The 25,609-nt window shown below is 39.1% G+C and overlaps 1 protein-coding gene and 1 long non-coding RNA gene across 3 annotated transcripts; both read left to right on the plus strand.

The window, feature by feature from the left end:
• Window positions 1–2,174: 2,174 nt before the first annotated feature.
• Window positions 2,175–14,277, plus strand: RBM45 (RNA binding motif protein 45). Of its 2 annotated transcripts, none has more exons than XM_052675552.1 (10): window positions 2,175–2,583; window positions 3,808–3,930; window positions 4,041–4,167; window positions 5,620–5,730; window positions 6,061–6,240; window positions 7,114–7,243; window positions 8,198–8,294; window positions 8,687–8,853; window positions 10,132–10,328; window positions 13,350–14,277. In XM_052675552.1, the coding sequence occupies exons 1-9, from the start codon at window positions 2,203–2,205 to the stop codon at window positions 10,322–10,324; spliced, it is 1,509 nt and encodes a 502-aa protein (XP_052531512.1). In that variant the 5' UTR covers window positions 2,175–2,202; the 3' UTR covers window positions 10,325–10,328; window positions 13,350–14,277. The 2 variants fall into 2 exon arrangements, with proteins under 2 accessions (XP_052531512.1, XP_052531513.1); XM_052675553.1 differs by having other exon boundaries at window positions 8,690–8,853.
• A 2,039-nt stretch (window positions 14,278–16,316) lies between these two features.
• LOC128076969 (uncharacterized) lies at window positions 16,317–24,276 on the plus strand. The gene is made up of 2 exons (XR_008204744.1): window positions 16,317–22,832; window positions 24,124–24,276. It is a non-coding gene; the product is annotated as an uncharacterized LOC128076969 (long non-coding RNA).
• The last annotated feature ends 1,333 nt before the right edge of the window (window positions 24,277–25,609 follow it).

The raw sequence follows: 25,609 nt of genomic DNA on the forward strand, positions 1-25,609 counted from the left end.
CTTGAGTTAAACCATATAAAAAATACTCTTGAGATTCAAATATGGCAATATCCTGAAAAGTGTATATTAGGTTGGAAAATGTTGTAATAAGAAATGCAGAACACGTTGAAGACTGTTTTCACAAACGTTATTGTAAATGTGCTTCAGTAAATAATAACTACATATTCATGCACTACATCTTCAAAATCAGAGGGTTGGACAAGAAAAGATGATAAAGAACAAACAACAAAACCCAACAATATCCACGCCACAATTCTAATGTGTTATTTTGCAAAAACTCCTGAGACACTCTAGATACTCTAAGAGTGTCTTTACCATGGACACTTTTGTATGCCAGTACAAAATGTATTGTATCACCCTTTCAAAAAAATCCACATAGATTAATTTAAAAGAATGGCTTAATTGTTAAAGTAATACCAGAAGGGTCTGAAAAATACAAGTTCTAATCAGTGTAGATATATAATCGCAGTAATAGGGCACATAAGAATGCAATCAATAAAACTTCTAAATAATGCAATTAGAAGCAAGATATCTGAAGTCTCAAAAGCAGTAATGGAACAATGTTTTGCTGTATTCAAGATAACTTAGAATTGCATTGATGATGGCATGCCAACTGGGAAATATTCAAGTACAGCATTCAACGATGCAGAATCAATGTTATCAAATTACACTGACATAAGCTCATTTAAGTATGGAAAAAAAAAGGGAGTTGTGGATTTAACCAAGAAGACAGTTGTGTTTCCTGGTGTTCTGTTTGGTGTATAGAACTATATTAGTTTACTTTTCACCATTCCGTTCTACTTTTATTTATTTGTTTATTTATTTATATACAGTCTAGAGAGTATCTTTAAAAAGTCTTCAACTACCAATACAGCATCAGGGTTTTGCCATTTATCTTAGTAAAAGTTAGCCTTTCAAAAAATTATCTTCTAAGCTAAGGTTTTTTCCCTGTAACAGTACTGGGCAGGAGCTCTGAGTTCTTCTCCGTCTGTGCACATACCCAGCATTGCCCCAGCTCAGGCGCAATGTCTTGCACTTGGCATTGTGGAACCTCATTAAGTTCTTAAGTGCACATTTTTCAAGCCTGTCCAGGTCCATCTGGATGGTGTCTCTCTATTGTGTCTTCTATTTTGTCAGTGGCACCACTCAGCTTGCTGGCATCTGCAAACTCGCTGAGGCTGCACTTAATCCCATCATCTATGTCAGTGAGAAATGTGTTAAGGAGTACTGGTCCCACAACTGAGCCCTGTGGGATGCCACTCATCACCAGCCTCCATTTGGACATAAAATGGTGGAGCACAACCCTCAGGCTGCAACCACCCAACCAATTCTTTATCCACCAAACAGCCTTCAAATTCATATCTCTCCTGTTTAGAGATGGGGATGTGATGTGGGAGCACGTCAAAGGGCTTGCACAAGCCCAAGTGGATGACATCTGCTGCCCTTCCTTTGTCCATTGGTTTTCTTCATCCATTTATAAAACAACTTAAGTTTAATTGCTAACACAGCTGCTGGGCAGGTACCAAACATCTAGAAACACTGAAGTGTTTTTTTTCCTCCTACACGTAATCTGCAGACTTGACTAGCAGAAAAAGCTAGTCTCAATAAAAAATACCAAACAATTAAAAACAAAAACAAAAACAAAAAACCCCCACAAAAACAAGCAAAAAAACAAAAACCAGAAAACCTTAAACAAACCAAAAAAGAAACAACACCCCAAGGACACCGCAAAACAAAAGTTGTTCTCAGGCTGTGTTCCTTCAAGAGACCCATTTTTAACGTTAGCCTTTTAGCTGGGTGGTCAAGCAATGACAGCATCCTTATGCAGAGAAGCTAACCGAGCCTTAGCTAAGACTTTCTCAGAGGAAGCCATCGAGCGCCGAGCGCCCCAGCTAGTGGCACGAGCGAGGCGAAGCGGAACCCCGCCACCCTCTGCACCCCATCCAACCCCGTCTGGGTCCCACCTCGCGCCGCCCTCGGCCCTGCCATCGGGGCAGGTGTCACGAAGAGGCGTCCAATCGCGAAGAGGGGATCTCCGTGCCTTCTCTTCTGATTGGCGCGTGGCAGATCCGAGGGGCGGGACTAAGCACTACGCCCTCCTTTCGGGGTGGGGGAGGCTTGCAAGAGGTGGTGGGTTCTGCGCGCCGTCCCAGCGGCCCGTGCGGGGACGTGGCGCGGCGCGGCGTGGGGCGGGGTGCGGCCATGTTGTCTCCCCGGCGGAAGGAGCCGGGTGGCAGCTCTTCGCCCGTCCCGGAGCAGAGCCAGCGCTCCTCTACGGCCCGCGAGCCGAGCGGCGGCTCCACCATGGAGGAGAGCGGCGGATTCCGGCTGTCGGCCGAGTGCCTGGACGAGCCTCCCAACAGCCGCGTTTTCGTGGTGCTGGGCAAGGACGCTGGCGAGGCGCTGATTCGGGAGCGCTTCGCGCCGTTCGGGGACATCCAGAACATCTGGCTGCTGCGCGACAAGCGCACCAACGAGTCCCGAGGCATCGCCTTCATCAAGTTCGCCCGCAGCTCGCAGGCCTGCCGGGCCATGGAGGAGATGCACGGCCGCAGCCTGGCTCCCGACACCAAGCCCATCAAGGTACGGCCGGGTCGGGCCGGAGCCTTCGGGCGGCCCTCTCAGCCCGCATCCATCCCGGCGCGGCGGGAGGGCCGCAGCTCACGAGGCCCTGCGGGCTGCCCGGGTACTGCTTTCGGCCTCATGGGTCATGAGAGCTGCTGCGGGCTTGGGCAAAATGCAGTGCCTGAAAACTATCCTATTTATTTTTTATCGCTGTCTTAAAACGTTTAATTCCTGTAAAATATTTAAAGGGAGTGCATTTTAGGTGCTTTAAACGGGATTGGCACGGATAAATAACAAATAAAGCTGTCTTTGCAAGAGTGCTTTATGTGGGTCTTGTATCTCGTGCACAAGCTGTTTGCGTTTTTAAATCTATAGCACGTGATGGTAGGTTTCAGCCTCTTGAATTGTTTTTGCATTCCTCAGATAATGATAAAATATGAACGACTTTGAACACTGAATATTCCATGTACTTTACTGTGGGGGAAGGATAAGCACTTAGCTAAGTCTTTTGTGAGGACCTTGCTGTTAGAAGTCAGGAAATCTGAGTTGTGCGCCTTATTTTCCTGCACAACCATTACAAAACACAATTCCAGTGTTCTGTGAAACCAGTTGCTGCTTTTGCACACAGAGCTTGTTTTGGAGGTTGTGACTGTTTTTAGGGTTGTTTTTTTTTTTTCTTGCCTGGATATCTTCTGGGATAACTTCTAGGGTGCGGCTTTTAGGTAAAGCTTGTTTTGAAAACTAAGATATTCTCAGCTACAGGTCTGAGAAGCTATGCTTAAGTGAGTGCTATTTGCAGACTGTGTTCTAGCTGAGCTGGAAACTGGAGCTGCCAATTTCCCCCTGCAACTCATTTGTTTCAGTTTGTGCACTCTTTTCATTCTTGTGAAGACTGCTATACCAGGGCTAACCAGTTGCAATAAAGCATTTGCTGCTTTATTGCATCTGATGCCTTCTGTGGCACTGGCAGTGTTACTGGACCGGGTTTTAATATTCCTTTGCCATGCTGCGTTATCCCTGGTGGAAACTTGTGCTGCCCTCTGTCCTGTTTGAGAAACTGTTTTGGGTGTCCTGTACTTACAGGTCTTCTGTTGCAGGTGCATGTGTGATCAGAGATGTTTTTTTTCTTACTAGGAAATCTGTATAATGTGAGCGAGAAATGCAAAGATTTGCTTAAAAACTGACTTGAGATGTGGCTAGGACTCTTTTTCCAGTAATTAATGTTCATGTAATTTTTGTTAGGTATTTATTGCACAGTCAAGAGCTTCTGGAAGCCACCGAGATGTTGAAGATGAGGAGCTTACACGAATCTTTGTTATGATACCAAAGACCTATACAGAGGAAGACCTGCGAGAGAAGTTTAAGGTGCCGATTCACTGTTAGCTTTTTTTCTTAATTTTTCAGAGGAGCTTAAATTGTGGAACTTTAATGCATTGTCAAATATTGTGAGTTAATATATTTCTTAATTGTTCTAGATGTATGGAGACATTGAGTATTGCAGCATTATTAAAAACAAGACTACTGGAGAAAGCAAAGGTTTGGGCTATGTGCGGTACTTAAAACCATCGCAAGCTGCCCGAGCAATTGAGGAGTGTGATCGAAGTAAGAATCTAATTGAACTTGTTAAAACCTTTCACAATAAATGTGTACCATCATTAATATACCTTTAATTTTTACATTTGCTTGCAGGTAAATTATTTATGGCATGTAAGCACATCTTGAGACAAAAGTTCTGTTGCAAATAAAAATAGTATTACTAACATTCACCTAATAATGTTCTTGCATCACTAGCCCCTGGAAGGAAGATCAGTGAAAAGAGTGTAGAAATTGATAGTTTGTCTTAAATTGAGTATTCTCATTTGGATTTCATACCCAGGGCAACCTCATTTCTAAATAAATAAATAAATAAGAATGTTTTTAATCAAACATATATATCAAATATAATCCATAAATAATAAATTTGTTGTGAATAAATGTAGCCTAAAATTGTTCTTAGGAAATTTGTTTTTTCCTTCTTTTCCCCCCCCCCTCCATTTAATATCAGGATTAATGTATTGCAGAAACTAAGACTTCGCCCACTTTACGATCAATCACTTATCACTTATGCTCTGGTACCAAACAATTGTTAAGGAATTGGAATAAATCCAGTGGAGGGCTGCTAAAGTGTGTGACCTGTGAGGAGAGGGCTCAGGGACTGGGCCTGCTCAGCCAGTAGAGAGGCTTTTGGAGAAACTTATTAGCACTTTTCCAGTCCAACCTCCTTCACTTACTAAATATTAAACACTTCAGCATGTAGCTTTAGGTTTTTTGTTGTTGGTTTTTTTTTCTTTTTGTTGTGTGGGAGTTTTTTGGGGTCGTTTTTGTTTTTTTAAGTAATATGCCTGGTGTATCATAAGAAGTTCTGAACAATTGCTATCCCTATGCAAGAATAACTCACAAAAATGGGTGATATTTATTAGCAGTTCAATTTTATTTCCTTTATGATTTGAGTTTGGAGGATTGGAGATTCATGATCCTTGAGGTCCCTTCCAACCCTGTGATTCTGTGAAATGGATTAGATGGCCTAAGAGTTAATACCTGCACTATTGATAAACTGAATGTAGATCAGCCCAAAACATCTATGAGCAGCTGTTACAGTTCTGTGAAAGTTCATCTGATTGCCTTCGGAGCGTCTCCAAGTCCTGCCAAATATCACAGAATGGTTGAGGTTGGAGGGGACTTCTGGAGTTTGTCTTGTCTGCAAGCACGTCCAGATGGCTTTGAATCTCAATGAGGTTATTCACAAGGACGTGTCCCAGTTGTTTTAGATACTGATGCATGGTCTCCCACGAGTTAAGTGCAAGTGAGCCTACTTACATGTTCCACATATGACACTTTCACAAGTTAACTTCCACATCACTGATTATGCCAGCTTGCAAGAGTTACGTGTTAAATGACAGTGTTTGGTGTTTTTTCTGAGTAAACTGTTGAATGAGATATCCAGAGAGTGCAGATATGCTCAGAGGTATTTAAAGTATGCTGAGATGTTGCAATATGTGTGATGGTTTCTTTCAGGCTATCGAGCCATTTTGGCTGAACCGAAAAACAAGTCACCTGAATCTTTTGAACATGAATATTATAGCAATAACGTGAGGCAAGAACCAAGGGGAAATGTATTTCCATTTTGTAAGTCACAGTTTTTTATACTGAAAATTATTTGTAAACGCAATTGAGGGCAGTTTGGAAGAAGGCAGTCTAAAGGAAGCTGAGTTCTACAGCTGGTAAATTGGATGTTTGAGTTAGAAATGAAGTGGACATTTCACTTCACTTGTTCTTATGGCATGCTTTGGTCTAGTTGCCTGATTATTTCAAGACCTGCATTCATGAAAAATGCTTATGACCTTTGGTGTATAACTCACTTAGATTGTTTCTGAAATTTGAATGAAAACTACATATGAATTGAAGGCATGCTTATTATAATGGATTTGATTGTTTATTTTTGTGTTGATTCTTGAGGTGCTCAGCCAGAGTTTTGTAGTTTTGAAAAAAATGAGACCAGGATTCAGGAGTCAGTCTCCAAACGTCTGTCAGTGGTATCACGGCTTCCTTTTATCCAAGAACAGCTGTTTGCCCTCTTTGATCTAGTCCCAGGACTGGAGTATTGTGATGTTCAGCGAGATCCTCATACTAATAATGGTAAGTAAAATTACAAAAATCTTTTTTCTTCTATGAAGAGCGCATTTTTTTAACTGTGCCTCAATTCATTTGTATTGCAAAGTACAATGGTTAGAAGAAATAATTGGCTTTTGCTTGCGTCAGTGGTTAGTACTACCATCGCCTAAGACTGAAAATTCAATTTTGAAGCCTAGTTTACAAAAAAAAAAAAGTAACTATATTTAAGGCTAATAGAATCTCAGGAAGGGACATAATCAAATCCCTGAGAATCATTAATTTGTTCAAGTGAAGTTAATAGTTCTGAATGTAATGGAACAAAGAAAACCTGTAGATTAGACATCTATTTATAGGACATAAAAACTAGATCATTTGAGTTCTCATCATGAAATAGTTTGGTGTGTGGGGGTGTGTAAAAAGCTGACGTTAGTAAATGGCATGAAATCATTTCAAAACAAAACTTCTTTTGTATGGGAAGAATTGTTTTGGTTTCAGTGTTCTTGTTTTGCTATAGATGAAAAAAACAGGAAGGAGCCCTGCACGGTGTGAAATGGGAATAATTCAGTTCAGTGTAACTTTACAGTGCTACTGCTGGAATAACTATATTTTAAGATTATCCCTCTACCTGAGAGTTAGGCAAGACGACACATCTTATTTTGCTGTATTACCAGCTTTTCAAATTAATATAAACATAGCTGATCTGTCACTAGTTAATTTCATGGAAGTTTATTTCACAAATAATATTGCTAGTAAGGAATATACAATGTGGGAAAGAGACTTAGGAACTTTGTAGCATCCATGACTAACCTGTAGTTTGATCCTACTTCTGTACATGAGCGTATCTTGTTCTTAAGATTTGCTTGTGAAGCACTGGAACCGTGTGTGTTGTATTTCTAGGGTATGCTGTGATTCAGTACAGTACAGCTGCATCAGCTATATATGCCAAGTATAAGCTACATGGGTTTGAGTATCCTCCTGGAAACAGATTAACTGTCATTTTTCTGGAAGATGGGAATGATAGTTCAGAGTAAGTACTGACACTTAGAAGAACTGGGAAGTTGTATTCTGGAGAGCAAAACTATTATTATTTAATAATAAAAGATAACAGTGATGTTACTAAATTAGTTTCACAATTGATGTGTTGGTTTTTTTGTTTTATTTTTTGAAGTTGATAATGAATATCTTGAATTAAGAGGAATTAATTTGAAGAGAGATTAAAATATGTATTCTTATGATATGTTAGGAAATTTGGCAGGAATCCTTAAAGGTCTCTGTAATAAGCAGGGTGTCTCTAACGTTTTTTTGAGGCTTTGTATTTAAAGCAGATATTGCTTACTTGATCTGTTAGTGGTGTTTACGCTGCTGCAGACAGTGGCCTTGTGAAATGCACGGGCAGAATAAATCTGAGAATCTGATTCTTGCACTTGTACAAGGATTGCCAGGTTTTACTTCAAACCTAGATATCTGAATATCTGCTGGTAGATGTGGAAGTAACCTACATGTTTTCCTGTAGTGAATATTACAGATTCCTTTAGGACTGAAATTGAGCTATTTGAGGCATCAGAGCTGTTTGGGAATATGAAAAAAAGGTACTGTGCAGAGCTGTGATGGGAAAATTCACTCCAGAAGTGTTATGCCTGGTCTAACCTTTAAAAAATCCATTGAGAATATCCTTCTTGCAAATGTTGCCTTTTGCTCTTCAGTACTTTTCTATGATTTCATGGCCTTAAAACATAGGCTGTGAATCTGTGTAAACGTGCAATTGCTTTTCTTATCTTCCATCCGAACAAAGGGAAGAGTACTAGAGAATGAGAGCTGGAAATGAACTTCTTTTGATGATGTTCTGTCTTCTGATTTGAATCCCTGTGCTTTTCTTTCTCTTAAAAGACAAGAGAAACTTCTGTCTCTTCTGCCACCTTGGCACCTTTCACATGAAGTTAAGGGTTCTTGCTTTAAAACTATTTATTATCACTTCTTGCAGCCTCATCAGAAAAATGGCAACACAACTGGTAACAGCACATATGACCTCAGTGTTGCGAAATAATAACGCAGTTGTTCAGCAGTATAGGACACCTCCTGTAAGTTAATATGATGGATGCTGTAAATAGTCATTTGCTTTGAGTTAAGAAACTCTGGATGTATCAGTAAGGAGCACTGCCTGCTTTCTTCTGTAGTAGCTTTACATGCTACGTATTTAAGAAATACCTCTGGTTGATTTGTGTGTGTGTGTGTGTGTGTGTGTGTGTGTGGGAGGGGGGTCATTCCCTTTAAATGTCTAACCTTATTTCTTTGTTAATCAATTTAATGAATAAAGTGAACAAATGAACTAAGATTCAGTTAAACTTTTAGAGCCTATCTGTCTTGTTGTAGGAGCAAAAGTTCTGAACGAGATGAAATGATGCTATTTTCTTCTCCTAGAATTGATTTATAGTTGATTTGTTTTTGTTTTTTTTTTCTTCTCCCGTTTCAGCAGGCATTTGGAGGAACCTCTGGCTCACCATTACTTCAGCCCCAAACTGATGCTTTGCTTCCACCGCCCAAGAAAAAAGTTCCACCTGACACTTCTGTGAAGGAAAGGCTTTTTGTACTTTTTCATCCTCATCCTTTACCTGTGACTATATTGGAGGATGTTTTCTGGTAAGGCTTCATATACAGATAAGTATTTTTTCTAACAGTGGAGTACTTAAATGCTGAAAATAAAAAAATAAAATAAAATAAAAAGGGTTGCCATCAGAAGAACTATTCCAAGAAAAAAAATAAGAAAGGATCACTAAATAATGGCTTCTTTTGAAACAAGCATCTAATGGAATACCAGGGCTGTAGGTTTATAATAAATGTAACCAGAAATGAGACCAGAAATTTCACAAAAATTATTTAACCAAGAACATTGAACTTCCTTTTCTTGTAGCTTAATTAATTTGTCACTTTCTTGTACAAGATTACCATAAGGAATTAAAGTATTATGGTAAATTTCCACAGTAATTTAAGGAGGGTAAGTTTAGGAAGATTTTTTCCAGAGAGGTTTTGATGGTTTGCATCTTATTAATGCTATTTCAGCAGTCATTTCACATTACTCTCATATGAGAAACAAAGTCTTAATTGATAATTCTTGCCATCTTTAAATCAAATCCACAGTTCAGCTGTTCACCAGTGGTTTGATTGCTTATTTTTATTATGCTGTTGAAGAGTACATTTTCCTTTTCTGATAGCTGGCATTTGCAGCAATTATCTGGAAAGCCAAGGTATTATCTAAGCCCTAAGATGGGAAAAGAAATGATATGCACTACTGTTAGAGTTCAAAATATGTACCTTTTTTATGTACTGGACTTTCTGGTCTTCATACTTCTATAACTTGAGTGTGAAGTAGACTTTCACTTCAAACTTGACAAGGAACTGTCTAGGAATCTCCTGAGGATTTAGATTTTCTGTGAAACTTGAGCTTTTGCTTTGTGAGTCATTTCAGCAAGACCTTTTCAAAGATGAATCACAGCTGAACAAGTTGATTTAAATGAGATGTGAGTGAGTTGCCTCAGATGCCTTTGCAATTGTCTGGTGGTTTTTATTTGGGGTGGGTGAGGTTTTGTGCATTTGTTTAATATTTACTGTGTGTGGCTATTTCATAGATTAGCGTTAGTGATTCTAAAAGAATATGTAATGCTTGTAGTTCTATTGTAATATTCCATGGAAGACTTTGCCTACGGACTCCTGGGCTTATTTCCATTCCTGTGCAAAATTGTAGACAAGGGAATGAAAGCTAGGACTTTTCAAGGAGGATAACACAAGATAATATAACATTTGTGTGAGGATATAGAATTTTCAGCTATCAAATTCCGTAAAGTTGAGATTGGATGATAGATGTCAGTGCTGCAGCAAAACCCATGAACTCCTTTGTTCTTTTTTTTTTTTTTTTTCCAGTCGTTTTGGAAATTTAATAAAAGTTTATCTCGTGGCTGGAAAAAATGTGGCCTATGCAAAATTTGCAGACAGAGCAAGTGCCAGTGAGGCCATAACTGCTTTACATGGCAAGATTGTGAACGGTGTCAGACTTAAAGTAAGGTTGGCAGACTCCCCCACAGAGGAATCTAACAAACGTCAGAGAACCTACTAAGTAGGTGAGTACCCAGTCAGAGTGCTTGTGTAAGCTGAAGTTCAGTTATTTGAAATAGTTGGAAGCAAAGTATTTTGAAGTTGTATCATGATAAATTTTAAATTTCAAGTTGGTTGATAGCTAGAAATAGATCTAAGTTACAGGGTGTGTGTGTGTGTGTGTGTATGTATGTATGTGTATGGGTGTATATATACTTCTATACACAAACTTTTAGTAAAGAAGTCTTTATTTTTCTAATCTTTCTAAAAATATGAAACAATTAACAACAATCTGGATGTTCATAGAAACTTTATGTACATAAAAGTATCAGGTCTAATCGAAAGAGTATTGAGAAATAAATGTTGTAATTGAGACTAGCTTGTGTGTGTCTTTCTTTCATTACAAACACGTGCCCTGAGTATGATATTGAGTAAGGATGCAGAGTTTAGCCCCGGAAGGGATAGATGAAGGGGTAAATAAAATGGCTGTGGGAATGCTGCTAAGTGAAACCAAGAAAACTTTAGTAATTTGGGACTGGATCTGGACTCTCAAATATCAGAGGTAGCTGGAATGTGTGATGGTGAAGAAGATACTGCAGAATGTGTGGTGAGGTGAATGTTTGAACTGCTAAGTTTAAATATTTTAATTAATGACATGGCCAATAAAAAGTGGCAGAGCTTGTATATGGAGGTTTTACAGACTTCAGGAACTGTAATTCACTTGTTTGTATGAAACATTGGTTTGATTCAAATTTGTATATTACTTCTTTAGTAGGCCATTTAGAGTATGGTTCCAGGTAATTTCAGTAACCAGATTTCTACTGCTGGAGCAAAAAAAACCAAAAAACAAAAACAAAAACAACCCCAAAAAACAGTTGTTTCTTATTCTTTTTTTTTTTTTTTTCCCTCCCTTTCTCATTCTAAAAACATCACTTGAAATCCCAACTCTTTCCACATCAGTATTTTATGTGGAAGTTTCACTCCTTGTCATTTTAGTATGTGGGTATTTTCCTTGACCTAGGAGTTATAAAGGCCAAAAAAGATTTCACCTGCATCGTTCTCTCTCTTTTCCTAAGGACTTCCATGTTTCTCTTTTGATAAGCAGCAGTTTCTGAAGGTCTTTTTATTTTTTTTATTTATTTTTTTTTTTTAAGTGGTACATAAAAAGACAAATGCATGGAATTGGAGCTAAAACTCTTCTGAAACGTGAAAATTGTCAGTTCCAGTAAATGCAATTAATACCCTTGTTTTTATTTTTATTTACAAAGTTTTATTCTTAAATGTGTGTTTTTTTTTTTTTTTTTTTTTTTTTTAACTTATAATAAAAGATCAAATCTTTCTGTCCCTATAGGGGAAGGTATGATTTGAAGTGTAATGTAAAATCAATTCTGTCTTTATTGCAAAAAACCTACTTCTTACTATAAAAGTATAGATATGATAAAAACATCCAGAGTTAGTAATAAGCCTCAGAAAATGTTAATTCTTGAAAAAAATAATTGCAGGCTGCAGTTGTGTCCTGAGTGAAGATGACACTGCCTATTACTTGTAAGATTGGCTTTCTGGAAAGTAATGACTGAAAGTGATGTGGAGTTTCCAGGTAGTTCATTGCTTGCTATGCAAACAAGTTGTTAAGAGTTGAGAGAATTCTTGGGTTTAGTGAGAAATTCTTGGATGTAGTAGGAGGGAATGTTAGTATTAGAGAAAGCATTAGTGTTCATGTTGTAAAGGTTATCTGTCTGAATGATAACAGACCAAAGAATTATTTATAGTCTGAAACCTGAGTTTAGGAGGACTGAGTCTGAAGACATGACCCATTCTTAATCTGTAAATATGCTCAAATAAAGAGAAAAGGTGGTATGTGTTGTTTAATTACTTTTTTTTTAGTGATAATATATAGGATCCTGTGGCAGGAAGCTGATGCCTGATGTATTCACCTGCTGTAGGGAGCCTGCTTTGGCAGAGGGGTTGGACATGATTACTTTTAGAGGTTCCTTCCTACCCCTACGACTCTGTGATTCTGTATTCACAGAGTAGGAAAAAAAACGTGGCTCTTTCTAATGGTAATTACCTGTCAGATGACTTTATATAGGAAAAATCATGCATTTTTGCAAAACATAAATAATTTAGGATTGTGTCTTGATTCTAGGCTAACAGTATTTATTTTTGTGGTTTGGGATATTTAAAAACTGAAATTGAATGCATGATGGTGCTTTCTGCTTTAAAATGTCAATAAACTTGGTTAGTGTTTTACACTGCGCTGCAATACAAAGAATATTTGTGAGTCTGTCATAGATAAGAAGCAAGTACAGGGTGGAAAGTTTTGGTTATTGCTCCAAGACAGTGGACTTCCATTGGCTGCAGAAGCCACTTAGTCCACTGTATTAATGAGGGAGGAGGGAGGGAAAGAATGAAATGATTAGCTCTACTGTCCTGTTTTTAAACAGTTTTTTTTGTTACTAAAACTAGATTGTCTGCTTACCCTCTAATTTTCCAAACACTGCTAACATCAGAGCATGAAAACGATTGTGCAGGATTTTCAAATTCACTGAGGGTTTGGCTATTGGTGAAGGTTACTGAGATAAGTGAAAGGAGTACTTGGCATCCTTCTTACTGTTGTAGAAAATGTTTAAAAACAAAAATTCAGAATTTAGAAAATGCCTTTTAACACAAATCACAGAATCACAAATCTCTGAGTTGATTTGTATTGTTTTCATTCACTTAAATCTTTTTTAATGAAAATTCAAGTTTAATGTGTGTGCATAATGACTTACTGCTGTGCAAAAATATTTAAAATAGTAATTACATAGAAGTTGAAAAATATGCCAAAATAATAATTTTTCAAATATTTTTTTATCAGCTATACTGTAGGAAAATTGCTGACTTGCACTTGCTCAGAATGAGGCACTTTCCTTCTTAAAAAAGAGGACACACATATGATACTTAATATTATTCTGAATGTGTTAAAAGCCTTTCTCACGTAGGCTGTTGTAACGCAAATAGGTACGTTGCTTTTTGATACTATTTTTGTGCTTGTGTTTTTTCTGCAGAACTAAATAATGACATGACCCTCGACTGACTGACTGACTGAAACGTGACTAGACATGGTTCCTGGGGACAGTGACATCTTTTTCTTTTCTTTCTTCCCTTTCTTTTGCATTGTTACTCTAATATCATACTTTCTGTTTTTAAGAAGTGTGGACATGCAGTTTTTAAAGAATCTAGCAGTTTTAAAATTGTATACTGATGGTTGTTCGTGTAGAATCCTGTTATCTTGTATTCCAGAAATAAATCTCTTGTGCTAAACAAAGTTCCACAAACATGGAAATAGCAGTGATGGGAGTCAGGTTTTTGTGGCTTGACCTGGTTAATTGATAATGAATCAAATTGTAACTACTCTGTATCAAAGGCACTTCCAGTGGTCAGAATTGCATTGAAGTAGAGCAGTAAATGAAAAGAAAGTGAAAGAGCTATTTCAAAAACTACTAGCATGTTTGAGAGTGTTAAGTCAGATTTGGTGGAAAAGCCATACTCATGAAAGTGATTCAAGTACAGTCTTGAATATTTCACTGACTTAGACCAAGAGTATTAATTTTCTTTATATGCTGTTTAGTGTAAAGAACGTTTAACTATGGGTCAAGCTGTCAAAGCTGCTTGCGTTTATCATTTTCTTGAGGTACTGTCATTGTAACTACAGAGAAATTATGGAGTCTGGGAATGTTTTTTTTCCCCCTCTTTGACTTCTCTTAAGAAGCTCTCAATGAATACATTGTTGAAGAACTGGGTAATTGAACAACAGTTCAGTATTTCAGGAAGATGAAGAGGATTTGAGCATTGCTAAAGAGTAAACAAAGATAATTTGAATAAGTATTTGCAAAGATAATTGTCAAATACAAATACTTCCTGAATGCTATTTGTTGAACTGAAAAACTTGTTATTAAATGTCTATAGATAAAACTGAAATTCTAACTGCATGCACACTGGGGTACAAGCATGCTCTTTGATGTACTTGGCTTCCAACTCCTCCAGTGCTGATCCCTTGACCCTCAAATGGGGATAAGTAGCTGAGCATCCACAACTTCCTCTGTCTCTGAGCACCTTCAGAAAGATGTCCTTCCAAAAAATCTCCACCCCACAGGCAGGTGAGAATGTAGTCCCATGACTAATCTGCCTGGGAAGAACCTGGCATTTGTTTCCATGTAGCTCTCTGAGTTTTAGCATTGTTCTATCCTTTATAGAGTCTGTTATCTTCTCAGTCCCTCTTATTCTTTCCAAGACAACTAGTTCTTGACAAGAAATCTTTCTAGCCTTCCCTATAGTGCTCCAAGCCCCTGACTTTCCCAACCTAAGTAGTCAATGTGCAGAAGCACAATGTCTTTTAAGTGATATTTTTGTGTCTTGTTAAGCTTTTACCTGTGGCAGATAGCCTTTTCTTCTTTGTTGAAGGAGAAGAGGAATTAAGGTATCAGTAAATATCTCCAACTCAACTGAGGACCAAAAATATGCTTACTCAAATATACAGCTTCATCATTTGGTGCTTCACAGTCAGCTGTCTTGAAGTACTGCCATAATAATAATGACAAAGTCCTCTAGATTAGCCTTCTAGTAGTGTAATGTGAATGGGCCTACTGTAAAATTAATGCAATTAGAATAATATTTACAGGCACTACAGAACAGTTTATATGCTGCATTATTTTGGAGTGTCCAGTGAGTTGCTCTTTTATGTAAAATGCAGGCATGTTAAACCTTCACTTTTTCTTTCTAAAATATGTATAAAGAGTACCAATTTTTTTTTACCTTAGAGATAGTAGGTAAGAATGAAAGCTGTTGTTGCATTAGTTCAGAAATTTAAATTTTAAGTGACAAACTGTATATTTTAAAAAAAGTACAAAGTAGTGTTATTTCTGAAGTTAAACATTCTTTTAAGTTCAAATCTGCAAGTATTAACTTGCAGAAGGAAGATTGCCTAAAAAACCTTGTTTAACTCTTCCCCTGATGTGTTATGATACGGTCCTTGATGACTCACCAGCAGCTTTTTTCCCCAAGAGTAATTGTTTCATTTAGCACAAAGAATTGAATTGTATCAGGGTAGCATGGTTGAAGGAGAGTGTGAAATTTCTGCTTAATATCTTGTAGACTTCAGAACTCATATAGTGAACAAAACTGCTTTATGGTTAAACCTGGAGAACTGGATCTTTGTGACTCTGAGATTGTTTGTGACAGGTGCTACCATTTTTTTTTTTTTTTTTTTTTTTTTTTTGGAGTTCCTCTGGAAAAATTCTGCTTTTTGGATTATTTTTTTTTCCTTCCTTTTCAGTAAGTATGGAGCTTTCTTATGTTTCCTCAGGGGAACAGTGCTGACCAGGATGCATAGATCTAAAACTCCAGAATTGTCAAGCGGTATCTTTGCAGACTTAACTCTGCTGTGTGTGCGTGCAGTATTTTTGGAAAGCTTTGTTTCTGCTGTGCAAAAGTGACAGTCATTCTGTCCTGTTGGTATAGCAGCTCTGGCATGCTGCTGAATGTGCATGATGCAGTGCATCTTTGCATCGGGAATAAGCAAATGGTGATGTTCTGTGCTGGTGCAAAAATCTTTGCAGTATAAGTGCAGAAGGTCCAATGGCTTATTTTTATTTTATTTTTTACAAACTTGAGGTAACTATGCATGATGCTACAGAGGCACTGAAACTAAACTTTTCTTAGGTTCTGGAGACTTTTGCACTTTTCTGTTGTCTGAATAGAAAGCTTGGATATAAAATGCAGAAACGTTTTTCTTTGCCCAAAGCAGGGAGTTTGGAACAGAGTTGTGTTTGAGAGGATGTTTTAAAGCATAGTGTAGTGATGCATGTGTAGTTTAGGTGCACGTGTTATTATGGTGAAATAATGGGAATCTCTGCACAGACAGGGAAAAAAAAAAAAACAACCAACCTGCTAATTGCTCTTTTTGGTGACTCCCTGCTATGTCAGGATCTATAGTCTAAGGTGACATTAAAGTTCCTATTTGTTTAGTTGATGCAAAGGAGAGATCAAAATGTGGGAGATCTGTAGTCCTACTTCAGGCTGTTTGGTCAGGTCTTGCTCCAAATGGTTTTGGGCAGGTACTGGGAAGGAAGAAATTGCCTCATTTTCTGTACTGAGACTTCAGGATGCCATAAGAAGTAACTGCAAGCAGATGGTATTTTTTCTTTTGGGATGATGTTGCATCAGTCTATTAGGTGACTAACATGAAGTCATCTGTAGTGTTCTGCTAGCAGATCTTAAAATATTCTTACAACCAAAACTGACTGACTTTTCTTAAGAGTTTAGTGTCTTTTCTGGAAGTGCAGATATACTGGTCGTCTCCAGATAAATGCCAGTTTGTGTAAATACATTTTGCTGTTTTAAAGTCAGCCAGCACTTCTGGTTAGATGTGATATTCATTATTGCCTGTTTAAATTGTTTTGTAGCACTGCCACTAAGTAGCTGTCACATTGCTTTTCCAGGCCTTTTCATCAGAAAATGATAATTCTGTCTTCTGAGAGTGTAAGCATTAGGTACTGGAGGAAAAAAACAAAAACTGTATAATCTATATTGCTTTTGCTGGTGGTTAGTGAATTGGCAAGAACTGCATAATTTTTTTGTGCTGTTTTGCAGTAATAGCACGGTAATGGTGGTAAGTAGAATTTTGCATGCTTATCTGTAAATGACTTCGATTTCAGCTGCGCTCATCAACTGTAGCTTCTGCTGGCATTTAACAGCAGCAGATTATCTCATTTTCCTTCTGAAAATGAGATAATACTTTTCATAAATTATGCTAAATGATGTCCACTAGAAATTTTGTCCATTTACTGACTCTCACCTGCATGGTCTGCAGGAGTGCCTTTTGCTTGTGTAACTGTAGAAAGATACTAATAATTTGTTTACGTTGCCACAATGTCTACATTAAAGTATATCTGATCATTAAGTGAAATAAGGCTGTTCTCCAGAGCTGTGTTTTGACAGTCTGACTGCAGTTAGTCCCTCCACTGGATTTCTTCCCTGAGACTTTTCTCTTCGGTGCTAACAGGGTGCTACTGGAGTACCTAAAGTGGGAGCAGAGCCCAGGCTCTTTCTCTTCCTGTTAATGGCCCATTTGTTGACCCAAGATATTCAGTCATATTTCTGCTCTGTCTGCAGAGATACCATCTAATGTCTGCAGTGCCAGGTTACTATGTCAGTATATAAGAGGCAAAAGGAAAAAGAACAACTGTGGAAATGGAAGCAGCTGAAGGTGAAAAAAGCATGTGGTTATGTCCAATTTGAGAGCATTGCATGTTCTCAGCATACCACTTCTCTAAACTTTTAAATGCTTTGTCAGGGACCCTGCTGAAGTTCCCCATGGAATTCCACATTTGAGTTGCAGTTATACTGATTAAAAATGTCTGCAAAACTAACTGAAGAAAAAATTATAAGTGAATGGAAGGCTAACTGTACCAAGTTGACTGAATGGTATAGCAAAGGCACAGCCTACAGCCTTGCTAGGTAATTCACCCCCCTTTTCCAGCAGAGGTCTCTGGTCTCCTGGATGTACCTAACGTGCATAGGATGCAACTACTATTGAAATTATCTTACTCCCATTTAACATAATCGACTCAAATGTAGGATTTTGAAAAGAAAGGGACTGTTTTCTGCATTCATAGGTTGAAATACCCTCAGACGATTCTCAATTTTTAACACATGATTCAAAACCTTTTTCTGGTATTCTGATTGAGAAGACAGAATCCTAGTTCATCTTCTTCCTGTGAATTACTTCTTAATTTTTTTTTTCGACAGCCACTTATTTTTGAAATACAAATAATCTGTTTTCACTTGCATGAGTTCTATGTGTGTGTTTGATTATTTTACCTTGTTGTTCCAGAGCCTTGCCTTACTTCTGCATAGTTAGCCTGATAGCTTTAAAACTATCATGAAAGTAGAAAAATTTTAGTAGACACCCAAGAACAGTGTATAAAAAACACCTCTTTCTCTCATTTCTTAATATTTTTGTCATTTCTTAGTAGAAATTTGTCAGTGACAATTTGAGAGAATGAGGAAGAATAAGGAAGAGAATCAGAAGAAAGATAAAATATGGGGGGGAGGGGGAAAGGGGAAGCTATACTAATAAAAAATATCTGGTTTTGAGGCAACAAAATGGAGAACGGTCTTAATTGAAGAGGTAAAGCTTGGGGGGTGGGGGGGCTTCCTAGGGAAAATCAATTCTCATATTGTGAGAAACAGGTGAATGCAAAAAACAAATATTAAGGGAGAATAGATGGAGAGAACTGTGGTGATCTTGAAGCCAATTATTCCCTGCTGCCGGTGTTGAGCACAGGGATTTTGAGCCTTTTTGTGGATAGATAACTTCATGAATGAACCACAGAACCTTATAAGTTTTTCTGCAACATGTTCAGTGTTGTCTTATCCTTTCTTTTCAAATACATAGCGTTCACTGTATGGCGCACCATGTACTTCTCATAAGCACATTCTTAATATTATTGCACCAAGATTGCATTTAAACCCATATCTGTTATTCAAAAATGTGTGCTTTCCGTTGAGCAATTCTGTCTTGGGCAACTTCTTTGTTCTTCAGCTGCATGGTGTTTCTGTTGCTTCTCCTGGCACTGACAGCCCAGCCCATGGCTGCAGCTGCCTCGAGGTCATTGAACAATTTAAAAGCACAATTTTGCATCAGGTACCTCATCCAGAGTTTGTGCTTTTGGCAGGAACAAATACAGCAAACTCAGCTTGACTTACAGAGAAGATTCAGGCCTCATAGGGCAAGCCTGGCACTTCTCTATGCTTCTAAGTTACAGGTGCTCGCAGACAGCTTTGGCAGCTGAAGCCCTAGAAGATGAAATGAGGCAGCTCTGTGTTGGTGATCACAAGTTAAGAGTGACATGCTGCTCTGTGTAACACAGAGCACTTGTCAGCTTTGCTCTCTGCCTGGCTAAAAATACTTCACGGAAGCTGTGAGGAGCAGCTGCTTGGAGGGGTCCTTTATGGCCTTGGTGCTTTATAAACACCATAAATCACAGCTTTAAAATAACTTCAGTACTGTAAGATCTATGCATCCCACAGTTCAGAAACACAGCTTTCAGGTTGCTCTTGAATGGAAACAACTACAGGAAAGAAAAGTCGTATATAATTTATATGTATCAGTGTGGACTGGAGAATTTCTCTGTAATTGTTTCATGTAATGTGGAAGCAGGTGCTTTACACTGTCAAGGGAGATGGAGGAAAAAAAAAATAAAGCAAACCTGAAACGCCATAAATTAATACAGAGCATTAAGACTCTACATGGCATAGCATAGATTGCATTTTTGCTGCCATTGAGCTGTCGAATTCTGCTAAATGCTGCTTCTACACATGGAGACTTTTTATGATTGCCATATCAGTGAGGGAAAAAATATTAATGGAAATCAATGAGTGTTCTAAAGGAATGGCAAATTTTAGACCCACTGGCTAGCTTGTAAGATGATTTAAAAAAATGTAAAATTAAATTTCTGTGTTACATTTGAGCTTAAAAACTCAAATTGTGGGCAACTTATTTAATAAGTATCAAGCAGAAAACGAGTAAAATACATAGTGTAATCAAGATAGCCCATTTAAAAAACACCCTGAATTGTATTTATTTTTAAATGATAAAATTGGAAATTTGAGTAGTAGTTCCTATAGGCCCATGTTACTGTGAACGAAGGGGAACTGCAATATTCTTGCTCTTTAACAAGGCTTTTAGCGCAACCAACAAAGCTTCACAATAAAAGGTGGTTATGGATGGGATTTTCTGAGTAGCTTGTCAGTCAACATTGGGTGGGAAAGAGGTTAGAAGTTATTAAGCTAACATCCACTGTGGGTAACAGTGCTCAAGTACCACTATTTAGCACTTAGGATGTGGACTGTAAGTAACCACACTAATTGGATTACAAGTAATTGCCGTATCAATTGAATGTTTATGTGATTGTCGACCATGCTGTTTTGATGTGGTTTTTGCTAATTGTTGGTATAATTGCCCCACCACTTCTTAACACCTCTGAAATGTTAAACAGAGGATCCAAGAACATAATGGCATACTAACCCAGTGTAGCATCCTGATATGTTATACTGAAAGCTGAATAAATCTGTATGTATGATCTCAAAGTCAAATTCAGCCAGGAGAAAATTCTCATTTAAAACTTGACAAGAACTTAAAAATAATAATAATAATAATAATAAAATAGTAATGTTAACAGGGAAATTTGGAACAGAGAATGAGCTAATGATTGTTTTTAGAAGTGGCTTTTTTTGTACTTAAGTAAATTGTTCTGCAGTGAAGTAAGAGCTAAATAGTAAGGTGATTGTTATTTCTTTTAATGATAAGCACCAGACTACTCAAACTTCTTTTAACTCAGTTTATTCTTGTAAATCTGCAAACTTGAGCTTGGGCAGAAATCCCTGAGTTTCACTTGGCAATTAACTTGCTAGTTCCAGCAAGGCATTATGACCCCCAGGCTTCTTGGGAGAAGCTGCTCTCCTCGGCACGCCAGAAAAGGTAAGAAGCAATTATATACGGCAGCAATTTCAAGAGAACGTAAGGCAGGTTCTCAGCTCTCTTGAGGTTCTCAGAAAGGTGATCTAGGAATTGGTAAGGATTCAGCAGAAGACATGAAGTAGATAGGGTGAAATGTGGAAGCAGTGCTTTAAGCTGCAATGCCACTATACGGCTGCAAGTGATAACTTTCCCAGGAGGTCGCTTTGGGATGAATGGTCTCCTGTTGATTTGCAAAGTTGCTGTGTTCTTCTCTTGTAGCAAGTTTTCTGAGTCTTTAAAACAAACCTACACAATGTAAGGTTCAGGATACGTGCACTTTGCCTGTTGGCAAACAGGAGGTAGTCCACCCGTAGGGAAATATTCAACTATAAGGTGCAACAGCACCGGAGAAACACTTTCTTAATACAGAACATCTGCAGGGCCTTGCTAAGACTAAAAGAGTTAATTGCTGACCTGATCTGCTCTGTAATTAGAGAAAGTGTTTACAAATCCCGACCATGAGGGTAAAGAAGATATCCTGGGCATCCTTCCAACCAATCTGACAGAGTTCCGCTTTCTGAAACTGCTAATTGGTAACATTTTGGGTTGTCACTTTAAGAAATCCAGCACAATGTTAACAGAGCATATTTAGTCACTTGGACATAAAAACTCTATTTGGAAATGCAAATGCATGCTGGAAATATTTTCCATAAGTAAAATGATAAACAACAGACAAAATTGAAAGAAAGCTGAAAGTTATTTTAAGTATCAGATCTTTGATTGTCCTCATCATGGGTACACTAAATCCCCTTCCTAACGTGTCTGTTCCATATAGGGACAGCAGGAGCAGAGTAGTTATATTTAATCAGTGAAACAAAATCAAAGGCGATGGCATACAAAAGCATGTACTCTGTCTTGAACTGCTGACTTTTTTCAAGTTTTAATCATGCCTATAGACTTCTAAAAGCATACATGTCTTAGCGTTTCTTTCCATTTCATAATAAAAGTTATATCAATTGCATATTTTAAAAATATTCCTCATATCTTCTGCTGTCAATACAATTTCAGTTGTACTACATAGTGCCCGCTTAATTTTATTTATATGTATATATAGAAAGCATCAGAAATCTTCACATATGTGTATATATTTAACAAGTTTATACTACTTTAGTTTCGCAGTCGTCTAAACATTAAAAGGAATCATTTAACTTCTGCTGAACATGAAGTCTTGGCATTACTATCTATTGCTGAAATAAGGTATGAAACGAGCTCTTTTCTCAGTGGAGATAACTAGCTGTACAGAGTATCAACCATACAGATTTTGTTTATATGAGATGTAACCACTCTGGTTGATTTATCATATGTTTGTCTTCAAGGATTCTTGGAGTTCTGCCAAACTTCATTTCAGATTTGCTTGTCAGATTTCCAGTTTCTTGTATTTAATAAGGGCATCTCTAACATGGTTCTTAGAAACTGGTTTCTATGCAGGACTTTTACCCGCTGCTAGTTTTTAAAGCATCTTTGTGTGTTTCTGCTTTACTTTACTATTTCTTAATCAAGAAGAAATTACTATCCCTTTCTCCTTCAGGATGTCCGAGGAATTTTATTTTTATGATCTGTGGAATTGGAAAGTATTTTCAACATATTCTGAGCATGTTACACTTCAGAATTTCTCTCCCCATTCTTCTGTGAAGGGGAGCAGAAAGCAGTGTTGATGTGGATGACTGATGTATATGGATTGTCACTACTGAATAGGGCTAATCACTAGAGAACCACTGGGAAAGCATTCTCTTCAGGGGCATGGAAGAACTCTCAAACAGGAAGATAAGGAACTACTATGATCTTTCTCTCAGGACATGGGAAAAGGCAGATGTATGCTTCCATACCTAGAAATCTGTTTGACAAATCTGTTTGACCTTTCTTTCTCACACCTGAGCAGAAAGATAAGAATCAATGATGTGATGATCAGGGGAGCATTGGAACAAGGCACGTCAAGAGTGTCCCTTCTTACAGCTCTAGCAAGCAATAGGTGGGCACTGAAAATGAAATTAATGTGCTTAATAGCTGAAGTTATTGTTCATTCCTTCATGTAATCCCTGTTTAAAAACATCTGTGCCTTCAGCTCCATAGTGCTGTGTCACAGCAAGCCAAGCAATTTAATAACACTTCATAAAGCAAAGTTCTTTGCAGCTGTTGTCTTAAACCTGCTGCCTGATCATTAGCTTTGTCTCCCTCAGGTCCTGTAGAATGAAAAATGGTACATGGTTGTTTCCTCTCGGGTTCCTACATCTCATTCGTGACTGTATAGATCCAAACGCAATCCCTTCTCTGTTTCACAGTTGGGATTCTCCTCACATGGATGGAATTCCATACCCCTGACTATTCCTTTAGCTCCATACGTTTTCTTGTTCTCCATTTCCATATGAAGGAGCCAGAACCATACACAGTACTGAAGTACGCAAGAGATTTACACAACAATGCAATGAGCCATTCTACTTTGTTCTCATTTGCTTCTGGAGTAATTCCTAACATTGTTTGCCTTCCCAACAAACGCTGAGCAGCAAGCTAATGTTTGCAGAAAGCTATTCACAACAGCTCCCAATGAAAAAGGTTAATTTAGAGTCCATTATGCATGTTTAGCAAGGGTTGTTTTCATTGCTACTTAGTTTGCAGTTATGGCCATAGAATTTTTTTCTGTCTCTCTGCCCACTTGCTCACTACTGTGAGGACCTTTTATAGCTGCTCAAGTCTTTGCTTTGGCTCTTACAATGAGTATCATCGGGAGAATTCAGAGATTACTGGTCCTTGCAGAAGGAATTTTAGGCTATTTAGGTGCAACGATTTTCACTCAGAAGTATTCTAAATAATTCAGTCCAAAGGAGTACTGGAAGATAACCAGTGATGTGCTTAGTAGACAGAATATGAGAGGGAAACTGGAGGTTCACCTGGTTTTGCTACTCAGAATAGAGGACTGCAGTGTCCCAAATGAATGCACCAATGCTAACAACGAGCAGCAGTGGAGAAACAACGCTACTGCTAGGACAGGAGAAAATATCTTTGCGTAGAAAACTGTTTTACAGCCTTCTGTTAGAAGGAATGCTTCTGGATAATTATGTACGATCAAGAATTATCATTGGAAAGAAACACTTTATCTGCTTTTCTATACATTTTAAGTGTTGGCAAGTTAGGGAAAAAAACACAACTCTATAGGATACCCACTTAGGAGTTTAACGTTGAGATTGTTAGAAGACACAAAAGTTGTTTGAAACATGGCAGATAATTACCAAATACACATTTCTGTCCTTGGTTTTCTTTTTCAGGTCGGTAATGGTGAGTGGCCACTTAACTGAAATTAGTGGTGGTGTTGAATGCTGTCCTTAAGGGATGATTAAGAGCTGTGTCCTTTATCTCCCTGCCCTGTTCTTTATTTCATATAGGAGAAAAAAATTAAACTTCTGATATTAAGCTTTAAATAGTATGAGATTTACTTAATACTTTAAATACATACTTTAAAGTATGAGATTTTTCTTAATCTGTGTTTTTATACTACACTTACTTTGATGTCTCCCTCTCAGCATCAGCTGTGGCAATGATTACATATACTTTTTCATTTGGGAAGCTTCTGCTGGACTAAGGAGACTGTGTCAAGAAGAATTGCTCTGGCTGTCTCAGCTTCAATAGGAAAAGAGCCAGGACTTTGTATGACACAGTCTGCAATATGGTCCTTTGCTGTACAGCAGTGACACTGAATCTGGGATCTCTAGTTGAAGAAATGAGGGAAAAGTTAAAGCATCATCATAGAGCCTGTTTACCTCACTTTAAGGAAGGGTCTGGGCCCAGTAATTGCATTGCTGGAACCCGGTAAGTTTTTCACTACTTTTTCTATGGACTATGCCATATTTTTTTCCCCTTGTATTACTGACATTACCACCACCATTTCCTTCTCTGGGTCTTTTAATACCTTTTAATGGATACGCACGCATCCTGGCCCGTTTGGGCGAGCCGTGGCTCTCGGCTGCAGCTGTGCGTGAGCGGCCTGGCTTTCTGCCGGCCGAGGTGGGACGGGGGAGGGATGGCTGTCACGAGGGCTGTAACGGCAGATCTGCAGGAAAGGAGGAGAAAAAAAAAGAAAAGAAAAAGCAAGCTAATGTAAACCCAGGGAGGAACGTCTCGCGGTTTGCGAGAGCACCTGGCGCGTGTCTCCCCCAACCTCCCGTTATCAGAGGACAAAGAGCAGCGCTGGGGCGGAGCGGCAGCGCGGGGCCGGGCACGGCGCTCACCGGAGCGCAGCCACACCGGTGCAGACGGACCCCCGCCGCCGTCCCGGCCCCGTCGCTCCGACTCCTTTCCGGCGCGGTCCCCGCGCTGTCCCACGCGTCACCACGTCCCGCGGCTGCCCACGTCCTTTTACATCCATCCCCACGCAGACCTGACGGCGGCCGCATTCCTGATGCTCGCTGCCCGCCGCAGCCCCGCTTCGCGACTCCACGATTCGCTCCGCGTCGTGCCCCGAGGCCTCCCATCCCCTCCTGCTGGGCCCCTCGTCCCCGTGGTAGGTGGGTGAGAGGAGGGCACCTTGGCGGCGGGCGGGGGCGGGGGGCGGCGCGGCGGGGCTGCGGCGGCGGCGCGACGCGGCTTCCCGCCTCCTCCGTCAGACGGGCGGGGAGCTGCGGCTGGCGGGAGGGAGCGAGGCAGCGGGAGCGGCGGGGCGCAGCCGGCCGGGCCGCAGCGGGGATGCGCCGCGGATGCCGGAGAGGAGGTGGGTGCCGAGCGGCGGGCGGAGGGCAGACCGCGGGGCGCTGCGGA

Source organism: Tympanuchus pallidicinctus, unplaced genomic scaffold, assembly GCF_026119805.1.
Source record: "Tympanuchus pallidicinctus isolate F22 unplaced genomic scaffold, pur_lepc_1.0 scaffold15, whole genome shotgun sequence".
Taxonomy (NCBI): Eukaryota; Metazoa; Chordata; class Aves; order Galliformes; family Phasianidae; genus Tympanuchus; species Tympanuchus pallidicinctus.